The following is a 14324-nucleotide window of genomic DNA, read 5'->3' as shown; positions in this document are numbered from 1 at the left end:
CTGCTGACACCTGATTTCTTAAATGATAGAATGTAATCATGGCATTAATTCCTGATGTTGACTACACATAACACCTGACATATTAAAATTAATAGTGTGTGTGTGTGTGTGTATATATATATATATATATATATATACACACACACACACACACACTAGAGGTCCGGTGCACAAAAATTTGTGCACTCGGGGGGGGGGGGGGGAGGGTCCCTCAGCCCGGCCTGTGCCCTCTCCCAGTCTGGGACCCCTCGGGAGATAATGACCTGCTGGCTTAGGCCTGCTCCCGGGTGGCAGAGGGCAGGCCCAATCCCTAGGTGCAGCCCCTGGTCGGGATCAGAGCAGGGCCGATTGGGGAGTTGGGGCGCCGATCTCTGTCATGCACAGAGCAGGGAGGATTGGGAGGTTGCGATGCCACCCTCAGTCACGCTCAGGGTAGGGCCTATTGGGGGGTTGGAGCATCGCCCCCTGTCACGCTCAAGGCAGGGTCGATGGGGAGGTTGCGGCGCCACCCCGTCACGCACAGAGCAGGGCCAATCAGGGGGTTGGGGCGCTGCCCCCTGTCACGCACAGAGTAGGGCCCATCAGGGGGTTGAGGAGCTCCCCCCTGTCACTCACAGAGTAGGGCCTATAGGGGAGTTGGTGCACCGCCCCATGTCACACACAGAGCAGGGCGGATCAGGGGGTTGGGGCGCCGCCCTCTATCACACACAGAGCAGGGCCGATCAGGGGGTTGGGGCGCCGCCACTGTCACACTCAGGGCAGAGCCGATGGGGAGGTTATGGCTCTACCCCATCACACACAGAGTAGGGCCTGCGGGGTGGGGGGGTTGGGGCGCCGCACCCTGTCACACACAGAGCCGCAGGGTGATCAGGGGGTTGGGGAGCTCCCCCCTACCAGGCATAGTGCAGGGCCAATCAGGGGGTTGGGGCGCCTTCCCCTGTCAGGAACAGAGCAGGGCTGATAGGGAGGTTGTGGCCCCGCCCCCTGTCACACACAGAGCCACAGGGCGATCAGGGGTTTTGGGCGCTGCCCCCTGTCATGCTGATCCCGGTGCCGGGAGGCCTCACGGCTCCGCTGATCCCGTTGCTGGGAGGCATATTACCCTTTTACTATATAGAATAGGGGCCTGGTGCATGGGTGGGGGCTGGCTGGTTTGCCCTGAAGGGTGTCCTGGATCAGGGTGGGGGTCCCCACTGGGGTGCCTGGCCAGCCTGGATGAGGGGATGATGGCTGTTTGCAGCTGGTCACACCCCCTTCAGGGTGGGGGTCCCCACTGGGGTGCCTGGCCAGTCTGGGTGAGGGGCTGAGGGCTGTTTTCAGGTTGGCGGGTGACTGAAGCTCCCAACTGCTCCTTTTTTCTTTTTTCTTTTTTTTTATTCTGGGCCAGCTTTAGCCTGGCTCCAGCTCTGAGGCCTCTGCTGCTGAAAGAAGGTATCCGGTTTGTTTCGGTTCTATAATCGAAACTCTGTATCAACTCCAGCTCTGAGAACCCAGCCGACTGAAAGCTGGTTTCTGGGGTTTTGTTTAGCTTCTATATTTGTTACAATGTTCAAACTGCAGGCTCAGAGGCCAGCAAGGCAGGCGGGGAACGTTGGAGTCCTCCGTCACTGAAGCAAGCAAGCCTCATGTTCAGTTTAAGCTGCCTGGCTGCCGGCCGCCATCTCGGCTGGCAGTTAATTTGCATATCACCCTTATTAGCCAATGGGAAGGGTAGCGGTCGTACGCCAATTACCATGTTTCTTTTATTAGATAGGATTATTTCAAATAGGATAACTTGGAATAAAATGTTGTCCTAATACATCCAAAGATTTAATAGCATAAAGAATAAGCAATTCTTCCCCCACTTGCCACCAAGATACTAAGTCTTTGTTTGTAGAGATGAAAAACGCCATACGGTACCTTGATTTCTTCTATTTCGTCTGGTACTATCTTGTATGCTGATATAGTCCCACCCAACCTGAAATCAGGAAAAGAAAATATTCTCAAAACTGGCAATAGTGTATAAAAAAAACAGGACTATTAACATCAGAGTGACACCAATAATGCCCATTGCCCACCCCAATAACCATGAAGGCAAAACAACCATTTTATGATTAAATTTTCCATATATTAGTTAAAAAGTGTAGATAATGAATGACTACTGGAATAGGAAACATTAAATCAGACTTTTCACCATAACTAAACATCTCTGATTGATGGTTTTAATGACACTAAAACTGCCACTTTTACTGATGGATTCTGTCACAAGTGAAATATATCAAGAATCAGTAACAGACATGGTGTTTGTTTGGGTTTTTTTGTTTGTTTGTTTTTATAACAGACTTAATTTTTACAGTAGTTTTAGGTTTACAGAGAAAATAAGCAGAAAAGTAAAGAAATTTATTTCACAGATTCTCACACCACGGTTTTCTTTTAACATCTTGCATTAATGTGAAAATATTTGTCACAACTGATGAGCCAATATTAATTTTGCTTCTTTTAAAAATAGTTTAAACATGGATTCAGAGAGATATGTATACCCAGAACTGTCCAATGGAAAAAGATGAGTGTTTTAAAGTTACAAATTTAATGCTTAAGATATAATCTTTGCCTTGAGGCAGTGATGTCATTAAATATCGTGTTCATCTGTTTGAAATATTTTTGGAAAGCAGCTAAGATTTCTGTAATACCATTTGCTAGGCATAGTATATATTATCTAATTTAACCATTATAATGTTTCATTATAAAAATGGAGAAATTGAGACACAAAAATATTCAGTAATTTTCTTACGTAACTGAAGTAGCTGGTAAGTAAAGATGCTAATTGAGATGTACATTAAGTGTAAAATACATAGCAGATTTTAAATACTTAGTATAAAAAGGTTAATTTAAAAACACTGATTATGGGCTAAAATAACATTGTGGATATACTGAGTTAAATAGCTATATTATTAAAATTAACTTAATCTGTTTCTTTTCAGTTTTTACAATGTGCTACTAAAATTTTTAAATTCCATATATGGTAATATTGTGCTACTATCATATCTCTAATAGAGAGGTGCTCTAGGTTCTTAATTCCTACCACTGCTCTAATTCAGTGCTTACCTATCACTGTTCTAATTCAGTGCTTAAAAAGAAAATTTATGATTGTTTATTTGACTTTATAAGTACTCAATATAAAAAAGGTATCATAAATAAGACACTTAGGTATTTTAGATACTTGACGATATCGCCTATCTCATATGTAAATGAATAAATGATATTCTGGTTTTCACTAAAAAGTAATTGAACCAAATTATCTTTTATTGAAAGCTCTGCATTTAAACTCTTTAATGTTACCATTTATCCTTGCTAATGGAACTAGTGTTCAGATAATTTTTTTTCGCATACTGAAATAATGTTTTTTGTTTTTTTTTAAATTTATTGGGTGACACTGGTTAAACAAAATTATACATGTTTCAGATATACAATTCTATAATACATCATCTGTACACTGTATTGTGTGTTCACCATCCCAAGCCAAGTCTTCATCCATCACCATTTACCCCCCAGGCCCTCCTCTACCTACCTCAACCCTCTTCCCCCTAGCAATCACCACACTCTTGTCTGTGTCTACGAGTTTTACTTTTTTTTTTCCTTTTTACTCAATACCTCCTCTTCCCCCAAGTTCCCTCAATGCCAACTGTCAGTCTGCTCTCTATCCATGAGTCTGTAACTATTTTGCTTGTTTGTTCATTAGAGTCCACATAGGAGTTTAATCATATGGTACTTGTCTTTCTCTCACTGGCTTATTTCACTTAGAATAATGCTCTCCAGTTCATCCATGCTGTTGCAAAGGGTAAGATTTCCTTCTTTTTTAATGGCCAAGTAGTGTCTATGTATATAAAAGCCTAACAACCGTTACAATTGGAATGTATGGTCGACCAGTCGCTATGATGCACACTGACTACCAGGGGGCAGATGGTCAAAGCAGAAGCTGCCCCTTGGTGGTCAGTGTGCTTTCACAGCCAACCTCCCACGGCCCCTCCCCCAGGCCAGTCAACCTCCCGCGATCCTTCCCCCTTACCGGCCGGCCCTCCTGAAGGCCCTGATTGGGGGGCCGGCCAGCCAACCTCCCAGGGGTCCCTCCTCCCTGCAGGTGTTGATCGCCAGCCAAGCCAAGGGACCCCACCCATGCACGAATTCGTGCACAGGGCCTCTAGTTCCATTGTATAAATGTACCACTTCTTTTTTATCCACTCATCTCTGATGGACACTTGGGCTGTTTCCAAATATTGGTGATTGTAAATAATCCTGCAATGAACACAGGAGTGCATACATTTTTTTGAATTAGTGTCTTGGGTTTCTTTGGATAAATTCCCAGAAATGGAATTGCTGGGTCATAAGGCAGTCCATTTTTAATTTTAAATGAACTTTTAGTTTCAGAAGCCATAGGCAGCAAAATAGCAGACATTTGCCATAGCAATATCTTTACTAAATACAGCTCCTGGGGCAATGAAAACCAAGGAGAAAATAAATAAATGGGACTACATCAAAATAAAAAGCTTCTGCACAGCAAAAGAAACCATCAACAAAACAAGAAAGCCCACTACATAGGAGAACATATTTGCCAATGTTATCTTCGATAAGGGTTTAATCTCCAAAATTTATAGGGAACTCATACAACTTAACAAAAGGAAGATAAACAATCCAATCAAAAAATGGGCAAAGGAGCTAAATAGACACTTTTTGGAAGAAGACATACAGAAGGTAAAGAGACAAAGGAAAACATGCTCAAAGCCACTAATCATCCGAGAGATGCAAATCACAACAACAATGAGGTACAATCTCACACCTGTCAGAATGGCTATCATCAACAAATCAACAAATGACAAGTGATGGAAAAGATGTGGAGAAAAAGGAACCCTCTTGAACTGCTGGTGGGTATGCAGACTGGTGCAGCCACTGTGGAAAACAGTATGGCATTTCTTCAAAAAATTAAAAGTTAAACTTCCATTTGATCCAGTCCCACTTCTAGGAATATATCCCAAGAAACAGAAAGGATATATGCACCCCTATGTTTATAGTAGCACAATTCACCATAGCTAAGAATTGGAAACAGCATAAGTGCCCATCAGCAGATGAGTGGATTAGAGATCTATGGTACATCTATACAGTGGAATGCTAAGCTGCTGTAAAAAAGGAATTCTTACCATTTGCAACAGCCTGGATGGAACTGGAGGGCATTATGCTAAGCGAAATAAGCCAGTCAGAGAAAGATAAATATTACATGATCTCACTCACTTGTGGAATATAATGAACAACATAAACTGATGAACAAAGATAGAACCAGAAACACAGAAGCATCAAACAAACTGTCTAACCTAAGAGGGAAGGCAGAGGGCAAAGGGGTAAAAGATCAACCAAAAGACTTGTATGCATGCATATGAGCATAACCAATGGGCACAGACATGGGAGAGGGGGCTGAAAGCATGTACTGGGGGTTGGGGATGGCTGGGGGAAAAAGGAGACTTACGTAATACTTTAAACAATAAAGAATTTAAATTTAAATTTAAAAAAAAATCTGAGAATAAAAGGAATTTTCTAGCTAAATTGGGCAAACCTAAAAAAAAAATAAAAGAACTTTTGGCAGTTCCGTCTTTAATTTTTTAAGGTAACTCCATACTGCCTTCCACAGTGACTGCACCAACTTGCATTCCCTCTTCTCTACATTCTAGCTAACATTTGTTTTTTGAATTACTGATGTTAGCTATTCTGAGAGGTGTGAAATGAAATCTCATTGTGGTTTTAATTTGCATTTCTTTGATGATTAGTGACGTTGAGCATCTTTTCATATGTCTATTGGCCATCCGTATGTCCCTTTTGGAGAAATGTCTATTCAGGTTCTTTGCCCATCTATTAATTGAATTGTTTGAATTTTGGATATTATCCACTTGTCAGATGTATTGGCAAATATGTTCCCCCATTCAGTGGATTGTATTTTCATTTTGTTGGTGATTTTCTTTGCTAGGCAAGAACTTTTTAGTCTGATGTAGTTAGTGTTTAGATCTTTATTTGAAATTTCCTAAAGTGTCAAGATTGAATGATGAAAACAGTAATGAAATTTAACTTAATTCATATTATATAAGGTACATAAGTGACATACTAAATAAGACCATAATAAAATAACTAGAGCAGCACTATATGTTAATAAAATGAAAAATTACATAACTCTGTAGCAGGTTTAAAGTAGCCATTTAAAATACGTTTTCATTGTTAATTATTAAAGCTATTCAATGAGTAGTTGAAATTGTTAGGGTATCAGTAAGACATTAGAGCAAAAACACTACTGAATATTCTAAGACTTCAATTTATAGCCTTGCCAAAAATGAGTTCATCATTTTATTCACTCAATTTATATTATGTAATAGAGACAACCCAGAGAATAAGGATGCAAAGAAATTATAGTCTTGTAAAGAAGCAAATTGAGCACACAAATATCTGTAATATAATCCACTATAAGTTAATATTTTTAAATTACTTCATAATTTTTAAAGCCCCTATCGAAAAATAGACAATTATATTATAAGCAGTCTAATGCCTATTCATAAATGTCAGAGATTACAGAAATAGTTTCAATTTGTTACAATAATGATTTAAAGATGCCATGGTGATAACATTTTAATTGTAGAAGAAAAGATAAAAACAAAGTTGCTATAATAAACTTTAATTCTACTTCAACAAAGAACTTATTTTTCCTTTGATTAATGTTGACTAACACTAGCTCAAATACTGCCTTTCCTGAAATCCCAACCTCGGGAAGGTAAGCTTCCAATTTAGTATTCCTACATCAGCTTTAAACCAGTGATGATGGTTTCAACTGTTAAAAAGGCAGGTAAGGGGGATGGAGGAGGTAGAAGAGGGTAAAGGAGAGATAAATGGTGATGGAAAGAGACATGACTTGGGGTGGTGAACACACAATACAATATACAGATGATGTATTATAAAATTGTATAGCTGAAAGCTATACAATTTTATTAACCAACTAGGGCCCGGTGCACGAAGATTTGTGCACGGAGAGGGTGGTGAGGGTGGTCCCTCAGCCCGACCTGCACCCTCTCCAATCTGGGAGTTTCTGTCTGTCTTTGCAATCATATGAACCAATTGTCTGAGACCCCCAACCCAGTTTAGTTTGTTGCTCACAGAATAATAGAGGCATTTTGTTTTTTCTTTGCTTCATTGGTGGAGATTTCCTGGAAGTTTTAGGATATCTTCCCTTTAATTTTTCCTAGACACTCTGATTTTACTTATGTCTCTCACCTTTGCTTTCCCTCCATCCCCTACTGCAACAGTAACTTGCTCCAGGCTCACTTTGCTCTAGTTCAGCGGTTCTCAACCTGGGGGTCGAATGACCCTTTCACAGGGGTCGCCTAAGACCATCAGAAAACACATATATAATTACATATTGTTTTTGTGAATAATCACTATGCTTTAATTATGTTCAATTTGTAACAATGAAATTGGGGGTCATCACAACATGAGGAACTGTATTAAAGGGTTGCGACATTAAAAAGGTTGAGAACCACTGCTCTAGTGTCTAGGAGTTCCATCTGCTACCAGAACTACGATTCCCAGCATTTCTGGTGCTCCCCGTGCTCTGGGCTTCTGCTTCCGGTCCTGGGGCTGTCATCAGAACTACTATTCCCAGAATTCCTGGTGCTCCCTGTGCTGGGAGCGACCCAGGGAGCCATGGCCTCCCAAGCCTCCTGCTCTCCTGCTCTGCTCTCTGCCCAGCGACTGAGGGAGCCACAACCCCCAAGCTGCCGGCTCTCCAGCTTCTGCTCTCCGCTTGGCGCCTGTGTATGAATTAACCCACCATCTTTGTAGGTTAATTTGCATATCCACCCTGATTGGCTGGTGAGTATAGCAAAGGGATGGTCAATTTACAAGTTTCTCTTTTATTATATAGGATGTCACCCCAATAAATTCAACAAATCAAAAAAAATTTTTTTTTAAGGCAGGTAAGCCTGTCTAGGTGGATCCGTTGGTTGGAGCATCATCCCATATACCAAAGAGGTATAGGTTCAATCCCCTGTTGAAGAGCCTACTGATGTAACCAATCCATGTTTTTCTTGCACATTGATATTTCTCTCTCTCTCAAATTAAGAACATATCCTCAGATAAGGATAAAAAATGTAAAAACTAATAAAAAGGCAGGTAAAATATATGATTTAACATATTCCTAATGGATTAATATGGACATATGACATATAAACATTATGCATGTGAATAGTATATTGACAAAATAGTAGGAAATAGTAGGATAACCATATGGTCAAGTGTCTAAAAACAAAGGAAAATTGGATGGCATCTGTATTATACTAAACAAAGGAATGAGAAAGGAGATTAAAGCTGACAGAAACACCAGGAAAAAATCCAATAAAAAGAAAAAATCTAAAAGCAATTAAAGAAAACTTAGTCATGAGCATTTTTAAAAATCAAGCATAAACTTACTTCAACCCATCTTTTTTTTTCTATTTCCTGACTACAATCAAATTAATAGTAACTCTACCAACTATTAATTTTAACCTTTCAACCAATTTCTGAAAATGACATTTCTATTTTCACGGTATTATGATACACAGCTTGTTTTAAAATACCTATAAAATTAACATAGTATCAGTATTCCATACTTCCTGCACCCAAGCAGACTCATTCCAAATCTCATGTTCTTTCCATTACAACACACTGTCCTCATTGTACAAGAAAACACTTGAGGCAGAGTTCTATTTGACTGTAGTCAATATCTATATATATAAAAGCCTAAGCTACCAGTTGACTGGTAGAGTGGTAACTATGACACACACTGACAAATAGGGGGCAGATGCTCAACGCAGGAGCTGCCCCCTGGTGGACAGTGCGCTCCCACAGTAGGAGCACCACTCAGCTGACTGACAGGTTCCAGATGCAAAGCTCACAGCTGGCTGCCGCATCCTGGAGACCACAGCGGAGCAGCAGCGAACCTACCAGCCCTGAGACCACAACAGAGCAGCAGCGAGCCTACCGAGAGGCAGCGGCAGGTGCAGCAGGGCCGGGATGAGCAGGAGCAGTAGGCAGGAGTGGCAGACAGTGTTGGGACTGCTAGTTCCAGCCGATTCCCACAGGCCACGCTGAGGAACCCCACTGGCACACGAATCTGTGCACCAGGCCTCTGGTGTGTGTGTGTGTGTATATATATATATATTACATAATAATAATAGCAGCAATACTATCATTAGTAGTATATTGAACATTTACTATATGTTAAGCATTACATCAGGCTTTACATGTGTTTTCTCATTTAACTTTCATAATCCTATCTAATAAGAGAGAAACATGGTAATTAGCTGTACGTGCACTACCCTTCCCATTGGCTAATCAGGGCGATATGAAAATTAACTGCCAGCCAAGATGGCGGCCGGCAGCCAGGCAGCTTGAAGCTAACATGAGGCTTGCTTGCTTCAGTGACGGAGGACTCCAATGTTCCCCGCCTGCCTTGCCGGCCTCTGAGCTTGCAGTTTGAAACATTGTTACAAATACAGAACCTAAACAAAACCCCACAAACCTGCTTTCAGCCAGCTGGGATCTCAGAGCTGGAGTTAATATAGTGTTTCAATTATAGAACCCAAACAAACCAGATACCTGCTTTCAGCAGCAGAGGCCTCAGAGCTGGAGCCAGAGCTAAAGCTGGCCCAGAATTAAAAAAAAAGAAAAAAGAAAAAAGGAGCAGTTGGGAGCTTCAGTCACCCGCCAGCCTGAAAACAGCCCTCAGCCCCTCACCCAGACTGGCCAGGCACCCCAGTGGGGACCCCCACCCTGAAGGGTGTGTGACCAGCTGCAAACAGCCATCATCCCCTCATCCAGGCTGGCCAGGCACCCCAGTGGGGACCCCCACCCTGATCCAGGACACCCTTCAGGGCAAACCAGCCGGCCCCCACCAGTGCACCAGGCCTCTATCCTCTATAGTAAAAGCGGAGCCGTGAGGCCTCCCGGCACCGGGATCAGCGTGACAGGGGGCAGCACCCAAAACCCCTGATCACCCTGTGGCTCTGTGTGTGACAGGGGGCGGGGCCACAACCTCCCTATCAGCCCTGCTCTGTTCGTGCCAGGGGAAGGCGCCCCAACCCCCCGATCAGCGCTGCTCTGTGCCTGATAGGGGGGAGCTCCTCAACCCCCTGATCGCCCTGCGGCTCTGTGTGTGACAGGGTGTGGAGCCCCAAACCCCCCCCCCCCCAAGGGGCCTGCTCTGTGTGTGACAGGGTAGAGCCATAACCTCCCCATCGGCCCTGCCCTGAGTGTGAGAGTGGCAGCGCCCCAACCCCCTGATCCGCCCTGCTCTGTGTGTGACAGGGGGTGGTGCCCCAACTCCCCTATTGGCCCTACTCTGTGAGTGACAGGGGGGAGCTCCTCAACCCCCTGATGGGCCCTGCTCTGTGCGTGACAGGAAGGAGCTCTCCAACCCCCTGATGGGCCCTGCTCTGTGCTTGACAGGGGGGAGCTCCCCAACCCCCTGATTGACCGTGCTCTGTGCGTGACAGGTTACGGAGCCCCAACCCCCCTGATGGGCCCTGCTCTGTGAATGACAGGGCATGGCGTCGCAACCTCCCCATCGACCCTGCCTTGAGTGTGACAGGTGGCGGTGCCCCAACCCCCCGATCGGCCCTAACCTGAGCTTGTCTGAGGGTGGCATCGCAACCTCCCAATCCGCCCTGCTCTGTGCATGACAGGGGGCGGTGCCCCAACTACCCAATCAGCTCTGCTCTGAGCCCGACCAGGGGCTGCACCTAGGGATTGGTCCTGCCCTCTGCTACTGGGGAGCAGGCCTAAGCCAGCAGGTTGTTATCTCTCGAGGAGTCCCAGACTGGGAGAAGGCACAGGCCGGGCTGAGGGACCCTCCCCCCCCCCCCGCCCGAGTGCACGAATTTTTGTGCACTGGGCCTCTAGTCTATTCTAATAAAAGGGTAATATGCTAATTAGACCGGGTCAACCGGACATCTTCTGGACGTCCGACTTTCTTCTGACAAAGCCACAGTGGCCTCTATTCCATGGGTTATGGTGTTGCTGGGGCACTATTGGCCTGAATTCAGTTTACTGCACACTTGTGTTTGCGTTCCACACCCTGTATGACAGCAACTTTGCAGAGTGCCTTCTTGCACTTTGGAACCTCTCAGGGGATGTTGGAGAGCTGTTTTTGGCTTGATCCTCACAGGCCAGACCAAGTGACCCACCTGCTTGAGGGACACTGCTCATTCTGCAGATGCCGGGGAGGGACTGTGGGAAGTTAGCTCCATGGTGTGTCCGGCCTGTCTCGCCCAGTCCCGCCCCACTGGCCACCTTCTAATTAACTTCCTTTCAGTGTGCATGAATCTGTGCACCGGGTCACTATTAGAATTAGAAGATAACCAATTTTTGTTTTAAGCTTTTATGTTTGTGATAATTTTGTTACAGTAGCTATAGAAAATGAGTACAGAAGTAAACACATGTCTAAAATTGATAAAGCAAGGGACACATTATAAAATAATGCAAATGTCCGAAGAAGCAACTAAAAGAAAGTGCTTCTGTAAGCAGGAAAAACAGTTGGATTTTATTATTGTTATGAGCTATTTTAGCATTATTTTAGTTTATAGTGATACCACTACAATCAGTTATCCTATATAATAAAGAGGTAATATGCAAATTAACCCTCACACCCTCACAAGATAGCTGCCTATGACCAGGCTGGCAGGGGGGTTAGTGAGGAACGACCAAACGACTGAACAGCAGGATTTGTGGGGCCACCAGGCCAGCAGGGGGGTTAGTGAGGGATGACCAAACAACTAAACAGCAGGCTGCATGGGGTGACCAGGCTGGCAGGGAGGCCATGAGGGGTGACTAAACTGGCGGTGGTGGGGGGGCAAGTTGGGGACAACCAGGCCAGCAGGGGTGGGGGAAGTTAGGGGCAACCAGGCCGGCAAAGGGGGACAGTTGGGGATGACCAGGCCGGCAGTAAGCAGCAATCAGGCTAGTGAGGGCGGCAGTTAGGAGCGATCAGGCTGGCAGGGGCGGTGCAGTTGGGGGCCACCAGGCCGACAGGGGGGGCAGTTGGGGGCGAATTTCATGCACTGGGCCCCGGGCCTCTAGTTAATAATAAGAAAGGAGCAAAAGAAAGGTCAGACATTATAAGTATGTCATTTGGGCAGCTTCACCAGGACGCTGAATTTCATACAGGCCCATACCCTGCAGATCACTGGGGGAATAGAAGGGACAAAGGGGAGCATGGGCGCAAGGGCAGTTAAGATGGTATGATGTAAGGAAGGTGCTTGTTGTCAGTCAAATCTGAGAACAGAAATCATTAGCTAGAAGGGGTGGAGCCAATGTAAACTAAGCCTGTGAAAAATTGAGGCTACATAGCGCCCCAAACCAAGGAGCTCGCTCTCTTGGCTCTCTAGTTTGTTTATGTGGGTTTGTTTACTTTCCTCCTGTGTATGTTCCCTCCATAGCCACATGGCCATGGCCAAGCAATCCCCACTTGCAATGGACTGATGGGCTGCAGTGGGAAACACAAACTAAGCTAGCCTGATGCTAGATTGGACTATGCCTTAACATCGAACAAAAACTCCAGATACTGGATTTGATTTTAGCCCTGCTGGAGGCAAAATGGCACTTCTTCCTTAGTGGGACAGTGGGAGAGGGGACTTTGGCAACTCAGAGATTTAATTCCACAGAAATAAAGCTTTCTACAATATCTCATCTTCACATGTGAGTCTCAGAAAATTCTTTTTCTCAGGATATCTCAAGAAGCCCACTACCATTAGCAACAGATGTAGACATGGAAGTCTCCCCACCTATAACAGAATATGTGAATGGATTACTTCAATAAAAAATAAAAATTGAGTTAAAAAAGAAAAACAAGAAGGTTGTTTATATGGTAGAAAAGTCTGGCAGCTCTTCTAATGTTTCTCAGGAGTGAGAGTGGAGGAATAGGCTATCATTATTTTTACTTTTATGATTAACCAGCAATCATCTCTCAAAGGTTTCTGTTATCACCGCAAACATACCTATTCTTCCTTCTCAAACTCAAACACTATGGGATAAACAACAGGGCTAAAAGAAAGAAAAGATTTGTTAACCATGCCTTTTAACAGTAAAACACTTTATTTTTACTTTCAAATTAATTACAGAGAGGTTAATAGAACTCATAGTATTGCATTACCCCATATTATTGATTGGAAATTTGGAGGTAGAGGGATGTGTGGCTGGAGAATATCCCAACTTCAGGTCCAAGAAAGGAGCTATAACTCCAGTAAAAACTTAAATAAGGAGTATAAAAAGCAAAGATAGTCTCATTATTAGAGAAAGAACAGAGTAAATGCAAGATGCATCTAATGAAAATTGCTTGGAAAATGACTTTAACACACATTGGTTATCCCAATTCATTTGGTATGTAATCACATACACTGTCTTGTTTTGCTATTGTTTCTGGTGTGTATATGCGTATGTGTATTTTCACAAAGCACTATAAATTACTAAAAAGCAGAAAGAGTTCTTACTTTTTTTAAAAAAAAAAAAAGATTCCACTCAATGTTTACTATTCTAATAAGGCACTTTACATATAATTGTTGAATAAATATTATGAGGATGTTTTACATTGAGAAAGAACTATTAAGGCTTTACCTTGTTCTCTAAGTGGTTTATCCAAGCTTTCTGCCAAAGCTAATTCAAAATTCTGACAATATACCTTGGATATTATAAGCTACCAAAGTTGTAAGTTTGAATAGCACTGAATGAGCATATCCCTACAGTATTCTTTAGGGTCCAGCAACATGCATTTGTAATAGCATGGATATTCAATAAAACACTAAAAAAGAACCAGAGATACTTTTAATAAGATTCTAATTTTAAATGCTTTCTCTGCATACTTATGATCTGTTGGGGGGAGGGGGGGGGCGGTCTGCTAAAACCATAAGAGTGGCTCTCAATTGGCAGCGATTTGGTTTCCAGGGGAACATCTGTCAATGTCTAGATACATTTTTAAAAATTTATTTTTATTGTTGAGAGTATTACAATGTCCCCCATTTTTTCCCATTTGGCCCCCCTCCACCTGGCTCCAGCCCCACCCCAGGCTTTCACCACACCATTGTCTGTGGACACATTTTTTATTAGTAATAACTTGGATGGTGTTACGGTCATTTAGTGGGTAGAGGCCAGAGATGCTGTATAACATACTACAATGCACAGGAGAGCTTCCCATAACAATTATCTGGCCTAAAATGTCAATAATGCTAAGAATGAGAAACTTTGCATTAACGTAATATAGAAGCCAAATAGAAAATGTAAAAACATTTTTT

The 14324-nt window shown here is 43.3% G+C and overlaps 1 protein-coding gene across 16 annotated transcripts in view; it reads right to left on the bottom strand.

Annotated features, from left to right (window-relative positions):
• The window catches only part of GPHN (gephyrin), a 439201-nt gene that overhangs the window by 262549 nt on the left and 162328 nt on the right, over window positions 1–14324 (bottom strand). For all 16 annotated transcript variants that reach the window (XM_036310162.1, XM_036310186.1, XM_036310177.1 and 13 more), the window contains one exon: window positions 1900–1957. In XM_036310162.1, the coding sequence (XP_036166055.1) occupies window positions 1900–1957 (58 nt within the window). Of the gene's footprint in view, window positions 1–1899; window positions 1958–14324 lie in introns of those variants that run through there.

This window comes from Myotis myotis, unplaced genomic scaffold (genome assembly GCF_014108235.1).
Source record: "Myotis myotis isolate mMyoMyo1 unplaced genomic scaffold, mMyoMyo1.p scaffold_m19_p_1, whole genome shotgun sequence".
NCBI lineage: Eukaryota > Metazoa > Chordata > Mammalia > Chiroptera > Vespertilionidae > Myotis > Myotis myotis.
This window is presented reverse-complemented; position numbering and strand designations above follow the sequence as displayed.